The sequence below is a fragment of the Chaetomium fimeti genome (assembly GCF_033439085.1).
Source record: "Chaetomium fimeti strain CBS 168.71 chromosome Unknown B0H64scaffold_1, whole genome shotgun sequence".
Classification (NCBI taxonomy): domain Eukaryota; kingdom Fungi; phylum Ascomycota; class Sordariomycetes; order Sordariales; family Chaetomiaceae; genus Chaetomium; species Chaetomium fimeti.
Genome location: NW_026944329.1, coordinates 3,117,929 through 3,133,843, shown reverse-complemented (window position 1 = coordinate 3,133,843; position 15,915 = coordinate 3,117,929). Strand labels below are relative to the sequence as shown.

The 15,915-nt window shown below is 55.4% G+C and overlaps 5 protein-coding genes across 5 annotated transcripts; all 5 read left to right on the top strand.

Annotated features, from left to right (window-relative positions):
• Positions 1-115: 115 nt before the first annotated feature.
• On the top strand, positions 116-1,843 carry B0H64DRAFT_23048 (uncharacterized protein). Its single transcript, XM_062799717.1, has 4 exons — positions 116-487; positions 544-824; positions 891-1,299; positions 1,351-1,843. The coding sequence occupies exons 1-4, from the start codon at positions 196-198 to the stop codon at positions 1,617-1,619; spliced, it is 1,251 nt and encodes a 416-aa protein (XP_062664300.1). The 5' UTR covers positions 116-195; the 3' UTR covers positions 1,620-1,843.
• A 4,248-nt stretch (positions 1,844-6,091) lies between these two features.
• On the top strand, positions 6,092-6,767 carry B0H64DRAFT_414585 (uncharacterized protein; the record flags this gene model as incomplete). Its single annotated transcript, XM_062805045.1, has 3 exons — positions 6,092-6,121; positions 6,198-6,577; positions 6,632-6,767. The coding sequence occupies 3 exons, from the start codon at positions 6,092-6,094 to the stop codon at positions 6,765-6,767; spliced, it is 546 nt and encodes a 181-aa protein (XP_062664299.1).
• A 580-nt stretch (positions 6,768-7,347) lies between these two features.
• B0H64DRAFT_381846 (P-loop containing nucleoside triphosphate hydrolase protein) lies at positions 7,348-10,116 on the top strand. The gene is made up of 7 exons (XM_062802827.1): positions 7,348-7,519; positions 7,749-7,903; positions 8,060-8,116; positions 8,169-8,289; positions 8,345-8,810; positions 9,045-9,565; positions 9,629-10,116. Exons 1-7 carry the CDS (start codon positions 7,448-7,450, stop codon positions 9,890-9,892), a joined length of 1,656 nt encoding a protein of 551 aa, XP_062664298.1. The 5' UTR covers positions 7,348-7,447; the 3' UTR covers positions 9,893-10,116.
• Positions 10,117-10,860: 744 nt separating this feature from the next.
• B0H64DRAFT_314281 (Ribokinase-like protein) lies at positions 10,861-12,154 on the top strand (the record flags this gene model as incomplete). The annotated part of the gene is made up of 4 exons (XM_062800195.1): positions 10,861-10,936; positions 11,011-11,108; positions 11,247-11,963; positions 12,023-12,154. 4 exons carry the CDS (start codon positions 10,861-10,863, stop codon positions 12,152-12,154), a joined length of 1,023 nt encoding a protein of 340 aa, XP_062664297.1.
• Positions 12,155-14,945: 2,791 nt separating this feature from the next.
• B0H64DRAFT_23025 (uncharacterized protein) lies at positions 14,946-15,825 on the top strand. Its single transcript, XM_062799715.1, has one exon. The coding sequence runs from the start codon at positions 15,073-15,075 to the stop codon at positions 15,547-15,549; it is 477 nt and encodes a 158-aa protein (XP_062664296.1). The 5' UTR covers positions 14,946-15,072; the 3' UTR covers positions 15,550-15,825.
• Positions 15,826-15,915: the final 90 nt, after the last annotated feature.

The window sequence follows — 15,915 nt, the reverse complement described above, 5'->3', positions numbered from 1 at the left end:
GGGTCCCCCGACTCGCAGATTCTGTTTCCCGCTAGCTCACCGGCGAACACACCTCAGGACCCTCCCGTCTGCTCCTGTCTCTTTCGAACGTGTGGTTCCAAGCAAAGCAAGCAAATTTCACAGTAACAACCCGTCACTCGTGCCCACCCAGTTCCACCCCGTGTGAGAAACGAGCCAAGCAAAGACCTGCCCGCCATGGCACCTTACATGTCGACCGAGCACGCCCACCGCTCTTACGGCCCCGTCAACAGGGAAGCCCTCTCCGGGAGCCTTTCCAAGTCGGAGCGCGGGCTGCTGCGCGTCGGGTTGGTGAAATCGGAGCATTGGAAGCGCCTGCCCACCGAGGGCCTGTACCAGATCATCATCTCCGAGGTCCTCGACAACGGCATGACCTACCCCCTGGAGCGCAGCGGTGGGCGAGCCTTTACCGTCACTTCGGTGCTGGATCTAGGGCTGAGGATGATGGAGGGTGAACGGGGGCGAACTGGTATGTGGCCGCTTCGCTATCTTTTCCGGGCCCCGAGCTGACTATCTCGAATGTAGCCCTCGGGAACCTGGCGCGGAAGGCAATCTGTGTCTGGCGCGAAAGGCCAGTCCCAGGGCCGGTTATTGAGCCGTGGCCAGTAGATGTGCCCGCTGCCGTGGATGAGTTCCTCCGCTGCGTGCGGTACCGTTTCCCCATCGTCAAGCTCGACGACCGCAACGGCTTCTGCCACGAGGAAGAGAACAAGACGATGCCGTACTCGTGGGTCGACGAGTACTCGACGCTAGAGCGGTTCGACTTCGATCCCAAGGCGGCCGCCGTGCTGCACCTGAACTGGCAGGTAAGTGACCACTCACTCCCCCGTCAACCATTCCCTCGGTGTACTGACACAACCGCACGTAACCAGCTCATGGAAAAGCTGTACTGGACCCGCCTCAAGGCAGACATTGCCCGGCGGCAGCACCGCAAGGAGGAGCACCTTGCCGAGACAGTCCGCTTCCACCGCCTGCAGTTCCACCTGGCCGCCATGGTGACCCACCACCTGTGCCACCTCTTTGTCAACTTCCTGCGCGAGTCCGAGGACCTCGTGCACGCCGTCGCCGACGCCGACTTCATGCGCCTCGTGCGCCGCTACGACCCCGGCGCCGAGTTCGAGATCGAGTTCTTTGGCGGCCGCCCCAAGCTGTTCATCGACCAGCCCGGTTCGCGCGAGGATAGCTATCGGGGGCAGAGCTATGTGATTAAGAGGGGCAAGGGTGGGAGCCGCATGGCGGCTGTGGTGGCTCAGTACAAGATTGAAAGTTATCTTAAAGGGGGTGAGTTGCTCTTATGATGGCGGAAAAGGGGTGGTGCTGACTTGGTGCCAGATTTCTCCGTGCCTCTCCTGACCGAAGTCCAATCTGAGGTCTTTCCCATGGAGCGGTATCAGGACGTCCTACGACGCCATGGTAGCTCGAAGCATGAGACCTGCCAGTGGAGAGAGGGCCAGACGGGCACAAGGCGAGTGGCCGAGGTCGGTTCCCTCGACCAACAGGCGTTCAGCGCCCCGTGGGATATTCAGGGGACGGAGTACCAGATGATGAAGAAGGCTTCTTTCGACCCATCTATTCGGGTTGTTGATCCTCGGGGGCTTTAGATTGGCGTTGGCATTGTGTGATAGGTTTGATCGGATACCCATAGAGCTTATTTTCTTTATTAGATAGAGTATTACCATAGACGGCAGTAACACATCCTTTTCTAACTTCATAGTTGCCTCCTTTTTAGTCCCGCTACCCGCCACCTCATCTATCTGCATTATGCAGCCAGATGAATCATGGATCACAAGGCAAATCAGCATTGACACCAACTCATCACCCCATACCCCGAAGAAAAGACACCCTCAGACCCAAGCATAGAACACACCGGCACCCCCTCAACCCGCTAATCACCCCGGCCTCTTTCCGGGCCGTGTTCTACTCGCTTAGCCGCCCTAATGACATCCAACCAGCCTACTAAGGACGTAGGGGCGAGTATTGGGTTTGAGGTGGCGGGCTTGGAGAGACAAGATAGGCCGGTGTGGCATGGCAAAAGAGAACTGAAGGAGATTAAGACGGTAACGGGAAGAGGCTAGTGGGAAAGGGTGCGCCGTGCTTTCCGCAGGAAAGCACGGCAATTCTTAGGGTGACAAGGCTGGAGACGGTATTTGACAGTGAGTGTGAAATGAGCCGCCTTCCTTCTGGCCATGGCGGGCTGTTACTGGCGGACTGGTGATGAGAGGGGCATTGGGGGCAGTTGAGTATGAGGGTGGTGTGGACTCGAGGCTTAATGAGCTGCCAGAAAGAGACTAGATTAACGCGCGGCTGATCGAGGAGGTGGCCCGGCTTGAGGAGAGGGGCAGGTGGGACGGTTCTGAGGAGCGAGGCTGGGCTCACCTCGGCAAGTCTAGCGTTGCACAAGCATTTGTGCCACCTTTGCCATCGGCTCCGGATGCTCAGGCTTGATCGATATGACGGCAACTGACAAGCTGAACTTACCTCACATCCAGACAGTCCCAAGCAGTAAGCCGCCCACGCCCACATGCTGCAGGTGGAAATGCCAGCACCTGCAACGATCCATCATCCATCATCAGTTTCCCACTCTTGCTTCCTTTTGCAGTGCACCAGTGCAACAGGTTATGGGCCCAGGCAATTGCTTCCCTGTAAAAACGGATATATCAATCCGCCCGAACGTCGATAAGCGCGAGCTATGGGAGAATGTCGTGGGCCGTGTCGTCGCGCAGGAATGACGCTGAAAGCAGGATGTTTAAGGAGGGGTCGCTGGTATTGTAATGGACATAATCCTGTCAGGGAGGACAATATTGCGCTGAAATACTTGGAAATTACTATTCTATTTCGTTCATTTTCTTCCCCGCCGCCCCCCTCTGATTCCCGTGTGTTTTACTTCTTTTTCTCGTTTCCTCTCATTTTATTGCTTTTAGCTTTCTCTTTCTTTTCCATTTCCTTTTCTTTTTTCTCTCTTCTTCTCTTCGTATTTTCTTTCTTGTTTATTATTGTCTTTTTCTGCTCCATTTCTGCTTCTAGTTCATATCTTTTACTGGATCACTTTACTCAATTTCCTGTCAATTACCATGCACTTCTCTCTCTGCTTTGCCCGGTGATAAATCAGCGACCAACCTGAAGCCTCCTACAGCCGCGCCTGTCATTATGGCAAGTCTCGCTCTGCACTCCTTCAACACATTGCAGAAGGTAAGAAGTACCTCGCGGCCTGGCAGGCGGAGCACGGTATCGGCGAAGACCAAATCAAGGCCCTGCAGGAGACCGGCAAATCGCTACACGAGCATGACAAGATTCACGACAGCGAGATCGCAAAGCTGAAGGCCCGGGCTGACGACGTCGAGAGCCTTGTCGATCAACACGAGAAGTTGTTGATAGTCGGCGGAGAGAAGACCACGTTGCGGAACATCCTCGACAAATCCGGAGACGTCAGCAGACAGCTGACGAAGGTTCAAGAGAGGATGGACCATCTGGCCGAACAGCACAACAAGATAAGGAGTGTCCTCATCAACAGGGGCGGAGTTACCTATCTTCTGGAAGGTCTCTTACCTGAGGCCTGACTCAACAGGTTAACGATAGGTAGGGTTAATATGGATGACTATTTGTGAGCTATGGCCCTTGTACGCGGGCCTCGAGGGGCTTAGAGGGCATTAGTTGGAATAGACTTGGATTAGATAAATTAAGTACCTTGAGTTTAGGATTTCGAAAAGAGAGCGTGTAACTTGACACCTTCTGGTCAAAAAAAGCCGAATACCAAAGGAAAATAAGAAATTAAGTAAAAAGATTGAAGCGAAAGAAACCGGGAAAAACAGATCAACTTAAAGACATCGAATAAAATAAAAGTAAGTCCCAACTACACAACGTAATATAATATATACAACAAGATCTCGTGCTTCCAACGCGAATTACTTACACCAACAGCTACAAACAACGGCGTGTAGTGGGCCAGAGACACTCGCCATGCCTACAATACACATACATATAGCTCGCGCTAAAGGCATCACCCCAAAACAGGTACATACCTACCTAGGTACGTACCTAAGGACACAACTAATACATTTTAGCAATCACTAGGTAAATAAGGACCTCAAGCAGGAAGGACTTATGCGGATTGATATATCCGTTTTTACAGGGAAGCAATTGCCTGGGCCCATAACCTGTTGCACTGGTGCACTGCAAAAGGAAGCAAGAGTGGGAAACTGATGATGGATGATGGATCGTTGCAGGTGCTGGCATTTCCACCTGCAGCATGTGGGCGTGGGCGGCTTACTGCCAGCGCCCCCCACACGTGACTCGCCTCGAGGGCGGACAACCCGTTATAACTTATACCACCCCGGGATCGGATCGTGATCCCCGGACACGAAGGCCGAGGAAGACAGCGCAAGGCTGAGGACGGCTGCTTGAAAACGGCCGCCCCAACATCACAGTTGTCATAATAGGCGTTCCCCGATGCTGACTCCAGCACCCCGGCATGGAGGAATCGATTGGCTGTCGTCTCATGATTCGGCCGGGAGCCTTGGGTCGGGCCGTAACAGTGCCTCACACCGGCACCAGGTCTTGTTACAGACTGCGCTCGTGCCCATTAATCCCAGATTCAGCTCCGAGGCTAGCTTCTCAGATCATGCCGCTCATGGCGGCGAAGCTCGTCTAGCTGATCGGGTCCACGGTGCCGGGTCCGTCCTCCCAATCACATCCCGGCGTCTAACCGCCAGCCGTTGGGGGCGGCCGACTGAGGACGTCATGATGCAAGCACAAACATGTCGTTCTCGTGTTGCCAGGAAAGACCGTCGAGCACCCGATTTGCCCATGCATGGCAGATTGAGGGACGTCGGCCGGAAAATGGCCAGCAGGGTGGGTGGTCTGCACTAGAGATTGCGCGCTTGTATGGCGGCGCCCTCCGCGCTTAGCACACAACCCACGAGGCATGTATTGGGTCGACTTTTTGGCTAGGTGGGAAGAAGTATGTAGGGGTGCGCCACAGGCTGACCCAAAGGCAGGACTTGGGGGTGCCCTGCCACAGGGACTAGGGGGTAAGGACGCAGTCCGCCGGCGGAAACTCCAGCTTCGATGTGTCAGTGATAAAAGAGGCCGTGGGCCTACCCGTAGAGTGTGAGGTGTATCGACGTGGACATTCGAGGCTAAATATCATCCTTAACACTTACAGTCACCACTGTACATTGTCCTCATTCTCAATCTCCTCGAGTATCTCGGTAACGCCAACAGCAACCTCGACAGCAACGCCATAGGCAAGTGGGACGCTGCATTCTTGAGGACAAGCACTAACATGTGCCATCCCAGCCCAGTATGGTGAACCAGCCGCTCGAAATATCGCTTCCCATCCTACTCCGATCGGGTACAAATCGGGGATCGGAAAGCAGCATGGAGGTGAACGTCTCCGATAACTCGGTGGGAAGCGACTCAGTTCTTCATTTGCCGCCGTCACGATTCTCGGCCCTTCGAGAAGCGCCACTAGACAACATGGGCTGTGAAACCCCGCCAGCATCGCCGCCTTCGGACCCAGACTCTGAGACCGGCAACCGGCTCATTGATGGGATTGGAGGCCATTTCCCAGCATCGTTGCCATCCAGAGCATCAACACTCACAATGGACAATGATAGCGCAACCAACATTCCGGTTACTCCGCGTGCCAGACCAGAAGCCCCGTATCCACTAGAGACCGATGGCCTTTTTGCCACTGGGTTGGAATTGGTCACTCCCCGAGCTGGGAAATCCTCTTCCAACCCTCCGTTTTGGCTGGCTCTAGCTAGAGAGGGTAGCTTTGGGCATGGATTCCCCTTGACACCAGGCCTCACCCCGGTTCGCAAGCGGCCGTCGAGCCCGCCGTTTCCTCCTCGTCCAGACAAGAGGCGGAGGATGAGCACACCACCCGTGGTTGAATCTTCAGGGGACGAGACAGACCAAACTGAAGACCTCCAGAGGCGAGCAAGCGCCACAGCGTTCCGCAGCGCGAGGAATCTCAGCATTGATCTGGCTGGCACGATAGGCTACCCGGTTGGCAACTCGGGATTGTTCCAAGATCAGGAGCCGTTGTATCAACTGGAAACCCATTCCACTCATGACATCCAAGTCGGAAAAGCTGCGCATGGTAAGTCATGTTGTTCAGCTGACGGGCGTTTGATTCCGACTAACGAAGTCTAGAAAATCACCAGACGGAGCCACAGTCCACTGAGCCACGCTATGCCATCGAGGTCGAGTCCTTTGCAGAAGACGAGGTCGAGCAGTACTTGGCAGAGCTTCTCAGGGCATACCGAACATGCTACCCCGACGCTAACGAAGGAGCTCCGTCGCAACCCCGCAACCCCGACCAGGCGCAGAGTATTCGGCACACCCTCAGGACCCTCTTTGGCCGCCATCTGAAGTCGGCCGACGACGACCGGTTCCTGCTGCAAGAGGAAGAGGAAGACGTGTTGGATGCGTTTATGACAGTGGTCCGTGACAACCGGATCCTGTCGGGCCTCCAGCGAGGGGCCTTTGTGAGCTTGTTTGAGTGTTTTCAACACCTAGAGGACCTGACGGACTCGTCATTCGTCAAACGGATACTGTGAGTAATCGCAAGACAGACCGGCGCCATCTCGATCGTAGCTAACTGCAGCAGCCTGTCCGTGACGACTTCTCAGGGATCGCTTTTCACGGCGCACTTGCCCGCCCGCAAGTTCAGCGGCGTCATCCAGTGGAGGCTAGACGAAATCAATGGGATCTTCTGCGAGATCGCACATCTTGAGATTGCCTAACCGAGAATGTAACGGTGCGGTGTCTTGGTGGTGGAAGGGGTAGGGAAGGCGGAGGAGTGGGAATCGAGTTCTAAACATGGTTGTGCGTTGTAACTAGAGGAAGTGTAGCGCTTATTATGTTGAGTTTTTCTGAGCTGTGAAGCACCGGCAAAACAGTTAGACATGTCCATCGTGTGTTGTTGCTGTTGCGGGACAACCGAAACGGAAGCTGTGCGACATTTCCGGGATTACCCGGGAAACCAGGGCAAGACCACAGTCAGAGAGGAGCAGTTCGGATTGGGGATGTGGAGTTGATTGCTAAAACGACACCCCAGAAATCGGGATATCGAAGCAGGGCATTAACATCCAAATCCGATCGATGAGAAGTGTCGAGAAAGGTGATTGTTGTTAACAGGACCCTTCGAGCTTTGCGACGACTTCCGCTTTTTGGTTGTTGCCGAGTGGGGTCGCTCGGGAGGCTTTGGTCGAGCAGAATTCTCTCGGTTTGGTGATTGGTTCTTGCTGAGCTCGGGACCCGCCCGCCTCTCCAACCAAGGCCTGCCAGCCCTTCTTGACAATTTTCCTCGCTCTGGCTCCCCCAAACTTCCATCAACCTCTCGTCTCCATCTCCCCTCAACGCAATTGCAACTTGATTGCAATTGTTCCCCCTCACCACCAGAGGCGACACATACCTGGAAAAGATGTTCCGGAACGCCCTCCGACAGAGCACACGCGCCGTCGGCGCCCTCTCTGCCTCGAGCAGAGTGGCTGCAGTGAGTGCACCACACCTCCGCACGCCCGACCCCGACCTCAATTCCATCGACCGGCGCTCGGATCCAATCTCAATCGACCCTGCACGCGCCCGGGAAGCTCAATTGAGCTCTTTTTAGGCTGCGCATGGGCTGTTGGGCGAGGACCGGAGCTGGTTGAGAGCTGCTCGATTTTGCTTTGCGCTTTTGGCGCGATTCTCGCTTTTCGGCTAGGCTAACTGGTCCCCGGCAGCGAAATGCCGCACCCACCATCTCGGCTCTCCAAACCCGCACATACGCCGAAGCGAAGGCTTCGCCGACCGAGGTCTCGTCAATTCTCGAGCAGAGAATCCGCGGCGTCCAGGAGGAGTCCGGCCTTGCCGAGACTGGCCGCGTCCTGTCTGTCGGGTACGTTTTTAACGCAAGGGAGTCTTGGCGGTGGACAACACATGGACCCGACGGCCACGGATATCGATGCTCGGGCCGGGTTCTCGTCGCATGATGTGACGGGGGTGGATTGAAATGGCAATGTGCGAAATTGCGATGCTGACTGGGTCTTGCTAGTGATGGTATCGCCCGTGTGCACGGCATGGCCAACGTCCAGGCCGAGGAGCTTGTCGAGTAGGTCTCCACCCTCCTGTTTATATCCTTAGATGCAACTAACGCCCTGCAGGTTCGCCTCTGGCGTCAAGGGCATGTGCATGAACCTCGAGGCCGGCCAGGTCGGTGTCGTGCTTTTCGGTTCTGATCGTCTCGTCAAGGAAGGCGAGACCGTCAAGCGTACCGGCGAAATTGTGAGTTGATAGCGCGAGCTATTGTTTGTTGCCGTAGCATACTGACCGCCTTAAGGTCGATGTCCCCGTCGGCCCCGAGCTGCTCGGCCGTGTCGTCGATGCCCTGGGTAACCCCATCGACGGCAAGGGCCCCCTCAACACCAAGGAGAAGCGCCGTGCCCAGCTCAAGGCCCCCGGCATTCTCCCCCGCAAGTCTGTCAACCAGCCGGTGCAGACTGGTCTTAAGTCTGTCGACGCCATGGTTCCCATCGGCCGTGGTCAGCGTGAGTTGATCATTGGTGATCGTCAGACCGGCAAGACTGCCGTCGGTCTGGACACCATCCTCAACCAGAAGCGGTGGAACAACTCCAACGACGAGACCAAGAAGCTCTACTGCGTCTACGTTGCCGTCGGCCAGAAGCGCTCCACCGTCGCCCAGTTCGTCAAGACCCTTGAGGAGAATGACGCCATGAAGTACTCGGTCGTTGTCGCTGCGACTGCCTCCGAAGCCGCTCCCCTGCAGTACATTGCTCCCTTCACCGGTACGTTCTTTCCCTAATCTGTTTTTTTGGAACTTGCCCCGCCCTCCTTCCTCCTGTTTCCGTCTTCAGGTTCCGTCCAAGGACGCACGGACACATGAGAAAAGAACAAAGTGGGGCACATGGACGGTGCTTCGACACAACACCACGCTAGCGTCGCGACACCATCGAATACCTCCGTCTTTGCATCGCGACACAACATCTTGGTCTCATCGCTGACTATCTTCACGAAATCAGGTTCGGCCATAGGGGAATGGTTTAGGGACTCCGGAAAGCACTCCCTGATCATCTTTGACGATCTGTCCAAGCAGGCCGTCGCCTATCGCCAGATGTCTCTCCTGCTGCGTCGTCCCCCCGGACGTGAGGCGTACCCTGGTGACGTCTTCTACCTGCACTCTCGTCTGCTCGAGCGTGCCGCCAAGCTGAACGACAAGCACGGCGGTGGATCCATGACTGCCCTGCCCATCATTGAGACTCAGGGTGGTGATGTGTCTGCCTACATTCCCACCAACGTCATTTCCATCACTGATGGCCAGATCTTCTTGGAGGCTGAGCTCTTCTACAAGGGTATCCGCCCGGCCATCAACGTCGGTCTGTCCGTCTCTCGTGTCGGTTCCGCCGCCCAGCTCAAGGCCATGAAGCAAGTCGCCGGTTCCCTAAAGCTCTTCTTGGCTCAGTACCGTGAGGTTGCTGCTTTCGCCCAGTTCGGCTCCGATCTTGATGCTGCCACTAAGCAGACCCTCGCCCGTGGCGAGCGGGTAAGTTTAGCGGCCTCTTATTTTTGATTTTCTGCGTGAAGGTGCTGACGCTATTGTCTACAGTTGACCGAGCTTCTCAAGCAGAAGCAGTACTCTCCGTACGCCGTCAACGAGATGGTTCCCATCATCTTCGCCGGTGTCAACGGTTACCTCGACTCTGTCCCCGTCAACAAGATCCTCCAGTGGGAGGCTGACTTCCTTGCTCACCTCAAGACCAACGAGGCCGACATCCTTGCCACCATCGACAAGGAGGGTGCCATTAGCAAGGATCTCGAGGCCCGGTTGAAGGAGATCGTCCCGGCCTTCATCAAGAGCTTCCTGGGTTAATCTAGACGTGATACCAAGCGTTCCTGGGATGGTCTATGAGGGAGTTCGTTAAGAATGAGGGGGGATGTCTATACCGCAACGTCCGTGTGTTTCTAAAGCAGGGGTTCCGTCTTTCGTGCGCTGGATCGAGTAGAGGCGCGTGAAAAGGGGAGGTTCACTCGCCAAGACCCATTGTAAAATAGAGAGCAGACTCAATCAAGCACTCGATTCCTTTTGTCCTGAACTCTAGTGTCCAATCTCTGTTAGGCTGTCCGGAGCTATCATACTGGGCAGGGCCATTGATGGGACAGCAGCGAGCGAACCTCGCTCTGGGTCGGCCATACTAAATAAATAGCATGTTTCGAATCTCTTCTTTCTTTTCCTGTCTTTCTTTCTTTCTCCCTTTTTTTGTTCCTCTCGTTCTTAAATCTTTTTTTCTTCTTTTTTCTCCCTCCTCTCTTTTTCGAATCTCCTCCATCTTTTCTTTTTTTCTTGAATATCTCGCTTCTTTTTTTCTCTTTCCCCTCTTTTCTCTCTCTTCCTTTTTCTCTTTTCTGTCTTTTCTTGAATCTCTTCTCTGTTTTCTTTTCCTCTTCCCTTTCCTTGAATTTCTTCGATCTTTTTTTGTATCTCTTTCCCTTTTCTTAAATCCCTACAAATAGTTTTTCTCTCTTTTCTTGAGACTCTTCTCTATTTTTTATTTCAAACGATACAAAACCGTGTCTTGCGTCGTGTGTTCAACTTTCGCCGAACTCGGTGTAGGGTGGTGCCGAGCAAGGCTCGACGACGGCCAGTGACATCATGAACCGCGCGAAAGCCCGAACCTCCTTCAATCCAGGAAAACAAAACAACATCCATGCCAATCGAAGCCATCGCTTCCTCTCCACTCAATAAACATTGAGTCGTTGCGTGTCTTTTGTATATCAGAGCATTCGTCCTAGACGGCCGAAATGTCACCCGACTCATCCGCATCTGCTGCGCTTTCCAACATGTCGCCTGCTACTAAGGACGTTATTGCCCGTGTGCGGCAAATGATCCCGCCTATGCTGGACAAGTTTCACAAGGGTGAGAGATCTGTTATTGAATAGGAGAGAGCTTTTGGTGTATGAGAGAGGCTGATGATGGTGGTATGTGGACAGGACAGTTGGGGAGAGTGGGCGTTATTGGTGGCAGCGAGGACTACACGGGCGCGCCGTACTTTTCGGCCATGGCAAGTGCCCGGTTGGGGTGTGATATGGTAGGTTTTATTCCGATATCCCTACATCGTTACCACTTCTTGTTGTTTGGGGCTCAAGGGAACGACCGGTCCTTCCTTCCCATTCACCACCCCTCCTCCCCCACCGAAAATACACCAACCTGCTAACCCACACCACAGTCCCACGTAATCTGCACCCCCGCCGCCGCCGCCGTAATCAAGACCTACTCGCCGAACCTGATGGTGCACCCGCTCATGCGCAACTCACCCCCCGGCACCAGCACCAGCACCAGCACCAGCACCAGCCCCGAGACCGACGCATCCACCATCGCGGAGCGCATCATCCCGCTCCTCGACCGGCTGCACGTGCTCGTCGTCGGCCCGGGGCTGGGGCGGGACCGGCTGATGCAGGACACGTGCGCGGTCGTGCTGCGCGCGGCGCGCGCCCGCGGCATGCCCGTCGTGCTCGACGCCGACGCCCTGCAGATCGTCCAGCGCGACCCGGCCCTGGTGCGCGGCTACGCGCTCGCCGTGCTGACGCCTAATGTTGTGGAGTTTGCGCGGCTGGCGCGGGCGTTGGGCGTGGAGGGGCAGGAGGGGGATGTGAGGGAGGCGGGGACGGCGGCGGTGGAGGCGCTGGCGAGGGTGTTGGAGGGCGTGATGGTGCTGCAGAAGGGGGGGAGGGATAATTTGAGTGATGGGAGGGTTATGTATACGGTGGATTTGGAGGGCGGGCGGAAGAGGAGTGGTGGGCAGGGGGATACGTTGACGGGGAGTATTGCTACTTTTTTGGGGTGGAGGAAGGCGTATCTGGATGGGATCTGGGAGACGGGGGGGCGGTTGAAGGAGGAGGAGCTGGTGGCGCTGGCTGTGTTTGGGGGCAGCGCGATTACGAGGGTGAGGAGCTTCTTCTTGTTGTCCATCTGGGTTATGTTCGGGCGACTAACATATGATAGGAGTGCTCACGCCTCGCCTTTGCGAAAAAGGGCCGCAGTCTGCAGGCGAGTGACCTCACGGACGAGGTGCACACGGCCTTCCTAAACATTTTCGGGGAGGTGAACGATGACAGCAGTGGCGCGAGGCTGTGAGCGGCTGCTGGCGCTCGCAATTTACGATTCTGTGTCGTCCCGGCGGATGCGGTCGACACTAGGGCCGGACGGGAGATCGACTGCGCTGTGACCTCCGGGGGCTGTCTAACCTCATCTCGGTCGTCTCGCGGCTTCTCGGCCGACCTCTGTGTGCTCGGGCGTACACACGGGTCTCACTTGGATGATGCACGATCAATCTTCCGCAGGTACGTCTGAGTACAGACAGAGGTGGACTAAACACTGCGCCATCGGGCGTTTTTGGCGAGCCGTGCTTCGTATGGTAGCAAATAGAATATCACGAAACATTATCTGGTGGTACAAGTTGCGACTTTGGAACCCCTCGGCGACCATGCTTAAGTTTTCTTTAAAAACTCGGCTCATCAGTCCACCGGCTACCTGGGTTAGACAGAAGCAGCGAGACTTTGATAAGGCGCAAAGAAACACTCATCGGAGCAGGTACTTGCCCTCGGACTTGGTTACACCCGTTTATTGGGGGGCAACACACAAGATCGAGATGCAAGCAACCCGCCTAAAGATCTCTCCTATGTACAGTCACGCTAAGGTCTGGGTGCGCCCCTCTCCGGCAGAATCTAGCAGGAGGTGATGGCGCTACTGCCGCAAGGGAGTCCATCTGCTCTGCTTAGGAATCAGACTGTGTGAGAGCAGCCGAGGCTTTTTCTTTCTCTCCCTCGAGTGTGCACGTGTGTGGACGGGCACGTTTGCCATGCCAGCTGACTGAACGTGGGTCAACGCCGCCGTTGGCGTTGGATGCCTCCCGGAGCAGCTACGAAAGTGGGAGAAACGGTGGTTGCAGAGCTGGGAAAGAGAGCGAATGGTTCAAGAGGGTTGGAAAGTGTCTTGCCCCCCCGAGCCGAGACGGACAACGCACGCACATGGAAACGGACGGAGGCTAAGACATGCGTCGCCCCAGGGATCCAATGGGCGCCGCCGATCCGGCACCCGCCCCGAGAGCCTGCTTTGGCCGGCACCAACACCGAGCACACTAGCACACTCTGAGTACGGACGTACTCGAGCGGGGTATTTCGATCACATTTCGGATAAATGATACGGACTGTTCAGTCAAGGTGCAGAGTCACGTTGTCATCGGATGGCAGCCCTGCGTTGTGACATTCCAGCCTCGGCATGACAAGTTGGTCTTACATAGTTCTGAGCGTCAACGCCTAGCGCCATTCCGGAGTCCCCGGACCCAGCGCCCCGGAACCCTCGCGGATCTCCCGAGTCTAGCCATTGGCCAGGGTGGGAGCCGTGGGCGGTGGTAGTTTACGTTAGTCTAATCGACGATCTTGGCTTGGGGGAAGAGAGGGGAGGCGGTGGGATGGGACTCGAATGACGGCACACTGAGCAAGAGTAGAAAGAAAAAAATATGCTGCAGTGTATAGCGTGGCTGATGCTTCATGCTTCGGCAGTCAAGTCTCATGATAACAATTGGGAGCCGGGTGTCCTAACCGCGAGAACCTACCTGGGAGCTCGTTGTCGATGCAATACGACTTACTGCCTGGCCTTGAAAAGTGGCCTCGAGGGTGCTTGGACTCCTCATCCCGAGAAGCAAACCCTTGGAAGCACTGATCCTTTCCTGTAGTTATCGGCCGGGAAAGAAAACTGTATGCGAGCACCCCCACCTCGAAGATAAGAAGCAAGTCGCCGGGAAGGTTTCCTGCTAAGGCCAGAAGGCAGAAGGCCTCGTCAAGAAAAGTCTATCGAGTATGAAATGCCCGTTTAACGCATTAGGGAGCTGTGTTGATGTCCCACAAGCAGAACACTCAAACAAGCAAACATTGGCAGCTCTCGAGCCAGATCTGACAAAAGATGGTACACGTTGTTTCTCAAAATCTGAGATGCGGCGACGTTGGTGACGGGAGCCGAGTGGAATGGCGTCAAGACCTACATACAGGAGCAACCGGCCCGGCGGTGCAGTCATGCACGGTTGATCACAATGCTGCATCAGAAAGAAAAAAGAAGACTTGTCACCAACCAGCGAGCGCACCTTGCCTTGGAGGAAAACCTGTCCTTGGCTCTGTTTTGATCAGAGGGCAGCGAGAGTGGCCGCTAAGCATGGCAGGCGTTTGTGCGTACATTGTTGACCTCCAAGCGTCATGCAGACACCCGATTGTTTGGGCCTGTGTTGTGTTACGCGCTGAGGCATACAAAGGGGATATCTGAGATCTGAAAAGCCAAGAAGCGGTCGAGTCCCGGGGTCGAGGAGGGTTTCGTTTGGAGTTCAATTGTTGTCGAGTCGGGAAAGTGGACCACCTGCTGCCAGCTGGCTTCGAATGAAGGTTTGGCGCGCAATGCCATGGCTGCATGTGACTGGTCAGCTGTCAAGCGGGTTTTGTGGTGTCATCCCATCCATCCCTGTCCAGCTCTCCCTTGTTGCCATCCTCGCCATCCCAGCTGCGCAGTCCGTGCGTCAGGAGCTGTGTCCTTGGCTCTTGCTGTTTTCGTGAAGTTCTTCCTCTTTGAGATCTCGCTCCTCCTCCACTTGCAGCCGATTCCGCCTCGATGTTGCTTTTTCTTACCTTCCCCCCAAACGATGGTCGTAAGCCCTTCGCCATCCTTCCGAGCGGCCGGAGGCGAGGCCATCCCCAAAATCCCAGCGGGAGACACTAGCGTCGTGTGATGGCGCCCCCTCGGGAGGAAAAGCAAGCCTCCCTTCTCTGTTGTTTCAACCGAAAACTTCATCTAACTTGTCTGGTCGACAATTCGATGTTTGGAAAACATGGGTGTGGCACAGTGATACAAGGGTGTTACGACAACGAGAGCACGGCCGCTATGGACGATGGTTCTGGAGGTCTGGGTGCGAGGACTGGGAATTCTTTGGACCACTGGCAGCTCAAGATCTGCCAGTCACAGATCCTGATCTCCTTTTGATGGGAACCGTGTTGCTCTGAGCGGGTGTTATGGTCTCCATATTCCTTATTTGGCCTACTTCGCTGTTTCCCTTGCCTGCTGCCCCTCCACTCTTACCCCCTCTCACCTCTCATCTGCGGCCGCCGGCTAGATGCTCGACATTGAGAACGAGCCAGTTGGAAGTGGGAGAGGCCCCCTGCCTTCCGTTTGCTGCGCAACAATCCACCAGACCCGTCCTCGGAACGTGGTGCTTGGTCTTATATCCAGCTCATTGGACCGTGATCATTAGCTCTCTGTCGAGTCCCGGGCCATACACCACAGCAAGCTTTCCGTTTCTTTTGCCTTCGCCTCTGTGGGGGCAAACTGGGCCAGCTTTCGGTGTTGCCGTTGCCAGTTTTCGTCCTGGCATGGCGATACTACACCAACAAGCCGCGATAAGCATAGGGCACTGGCGTTGCTTTTGTTGTTCCTCTGCTTCGTACTTCCCAAGCCGGGCAGTCACCCCCTGCCTCTATGGTCCGAACTAGGAGCCAGAAATTCAGCAGGAATTCGCCGGGTTTACACAAAACCAAAACGTACCCAAGATTCGAGCAGCTGCTCGAAATGTGAAAACAGAACCGGACTTCTTTCATGAAAGCCCGGTTGTTAGTCGCCCACCTCGGACCCCCGTTCTCACTCCCGACCACATCAACAAATTCTCGCGCTCCCCGGTTTCTTGCCATGAGATTCGGATTCCCCTCCCTATCTGCCGTGGAATACTCGTTCAACCAACCCGAAAACCCCCGTTATTAACTCTGCGGCACGGCACCGTATCACTAACTGCCAAACAACTTTCCGACTTTGCCGTTCCTGTTACCGATTCGGCCGGCGACTGGTCGCTGGAGATTCGCAAA

Bases quoted from the DNA above. Each gene is read 5' to 3' on its own strand.
- B0H64DRAFT_23048 (XM_062799717.1), top strand. From the start codon at position 196: ATGGCACCTTACATGTCGACCGAGCACGCCCACCGCTCTTACGGCCCC. The intron at 488-543 runs GTATGTGGCCGC...TCTCGAATGTAG, and splicing joins GGGTGAACGGGGGCGAACTG to CCCTCGGGAACCTGGCGCGG. The intron at 825-890 runs GTAAGTGACCAC...GCACGTAACCAG, and splicing joins TGCTGCACCTGAACTGGCAG to CTCATGGAAAAGCTGTACTG.
- B0H64DRAFT_381846 (XM_062802827.1), top strand. From the start codon at position 7,448: ATGTTCCGGAACGCCCTCCGACAGAGCACACGCGCCGTCGGCGCCCTC. The intron at 7,904-8,059 runs GTACGTTTTTAA...GGGTCTTGCTAG, and splicing joins GGCCGCGTCCTGTCTGTCGG to TGATGGTATCGCCCGTGTGC. The intron at 8,290-8,344 runs GTGAGTTGATAG...GACCGCCTTAAG, and splicing joins TCAAGCGTACCGGCGAAATT to GTCGATGTCCCCGTCGGCCC.
- B0H64DRAFT_23025 (XM_062799715.1), top strand. From the start codon at position 15,073: ATGGTCTCCATATTCCTTATTTGGCCTACTTCGCTGTTTCCCTTGCCT.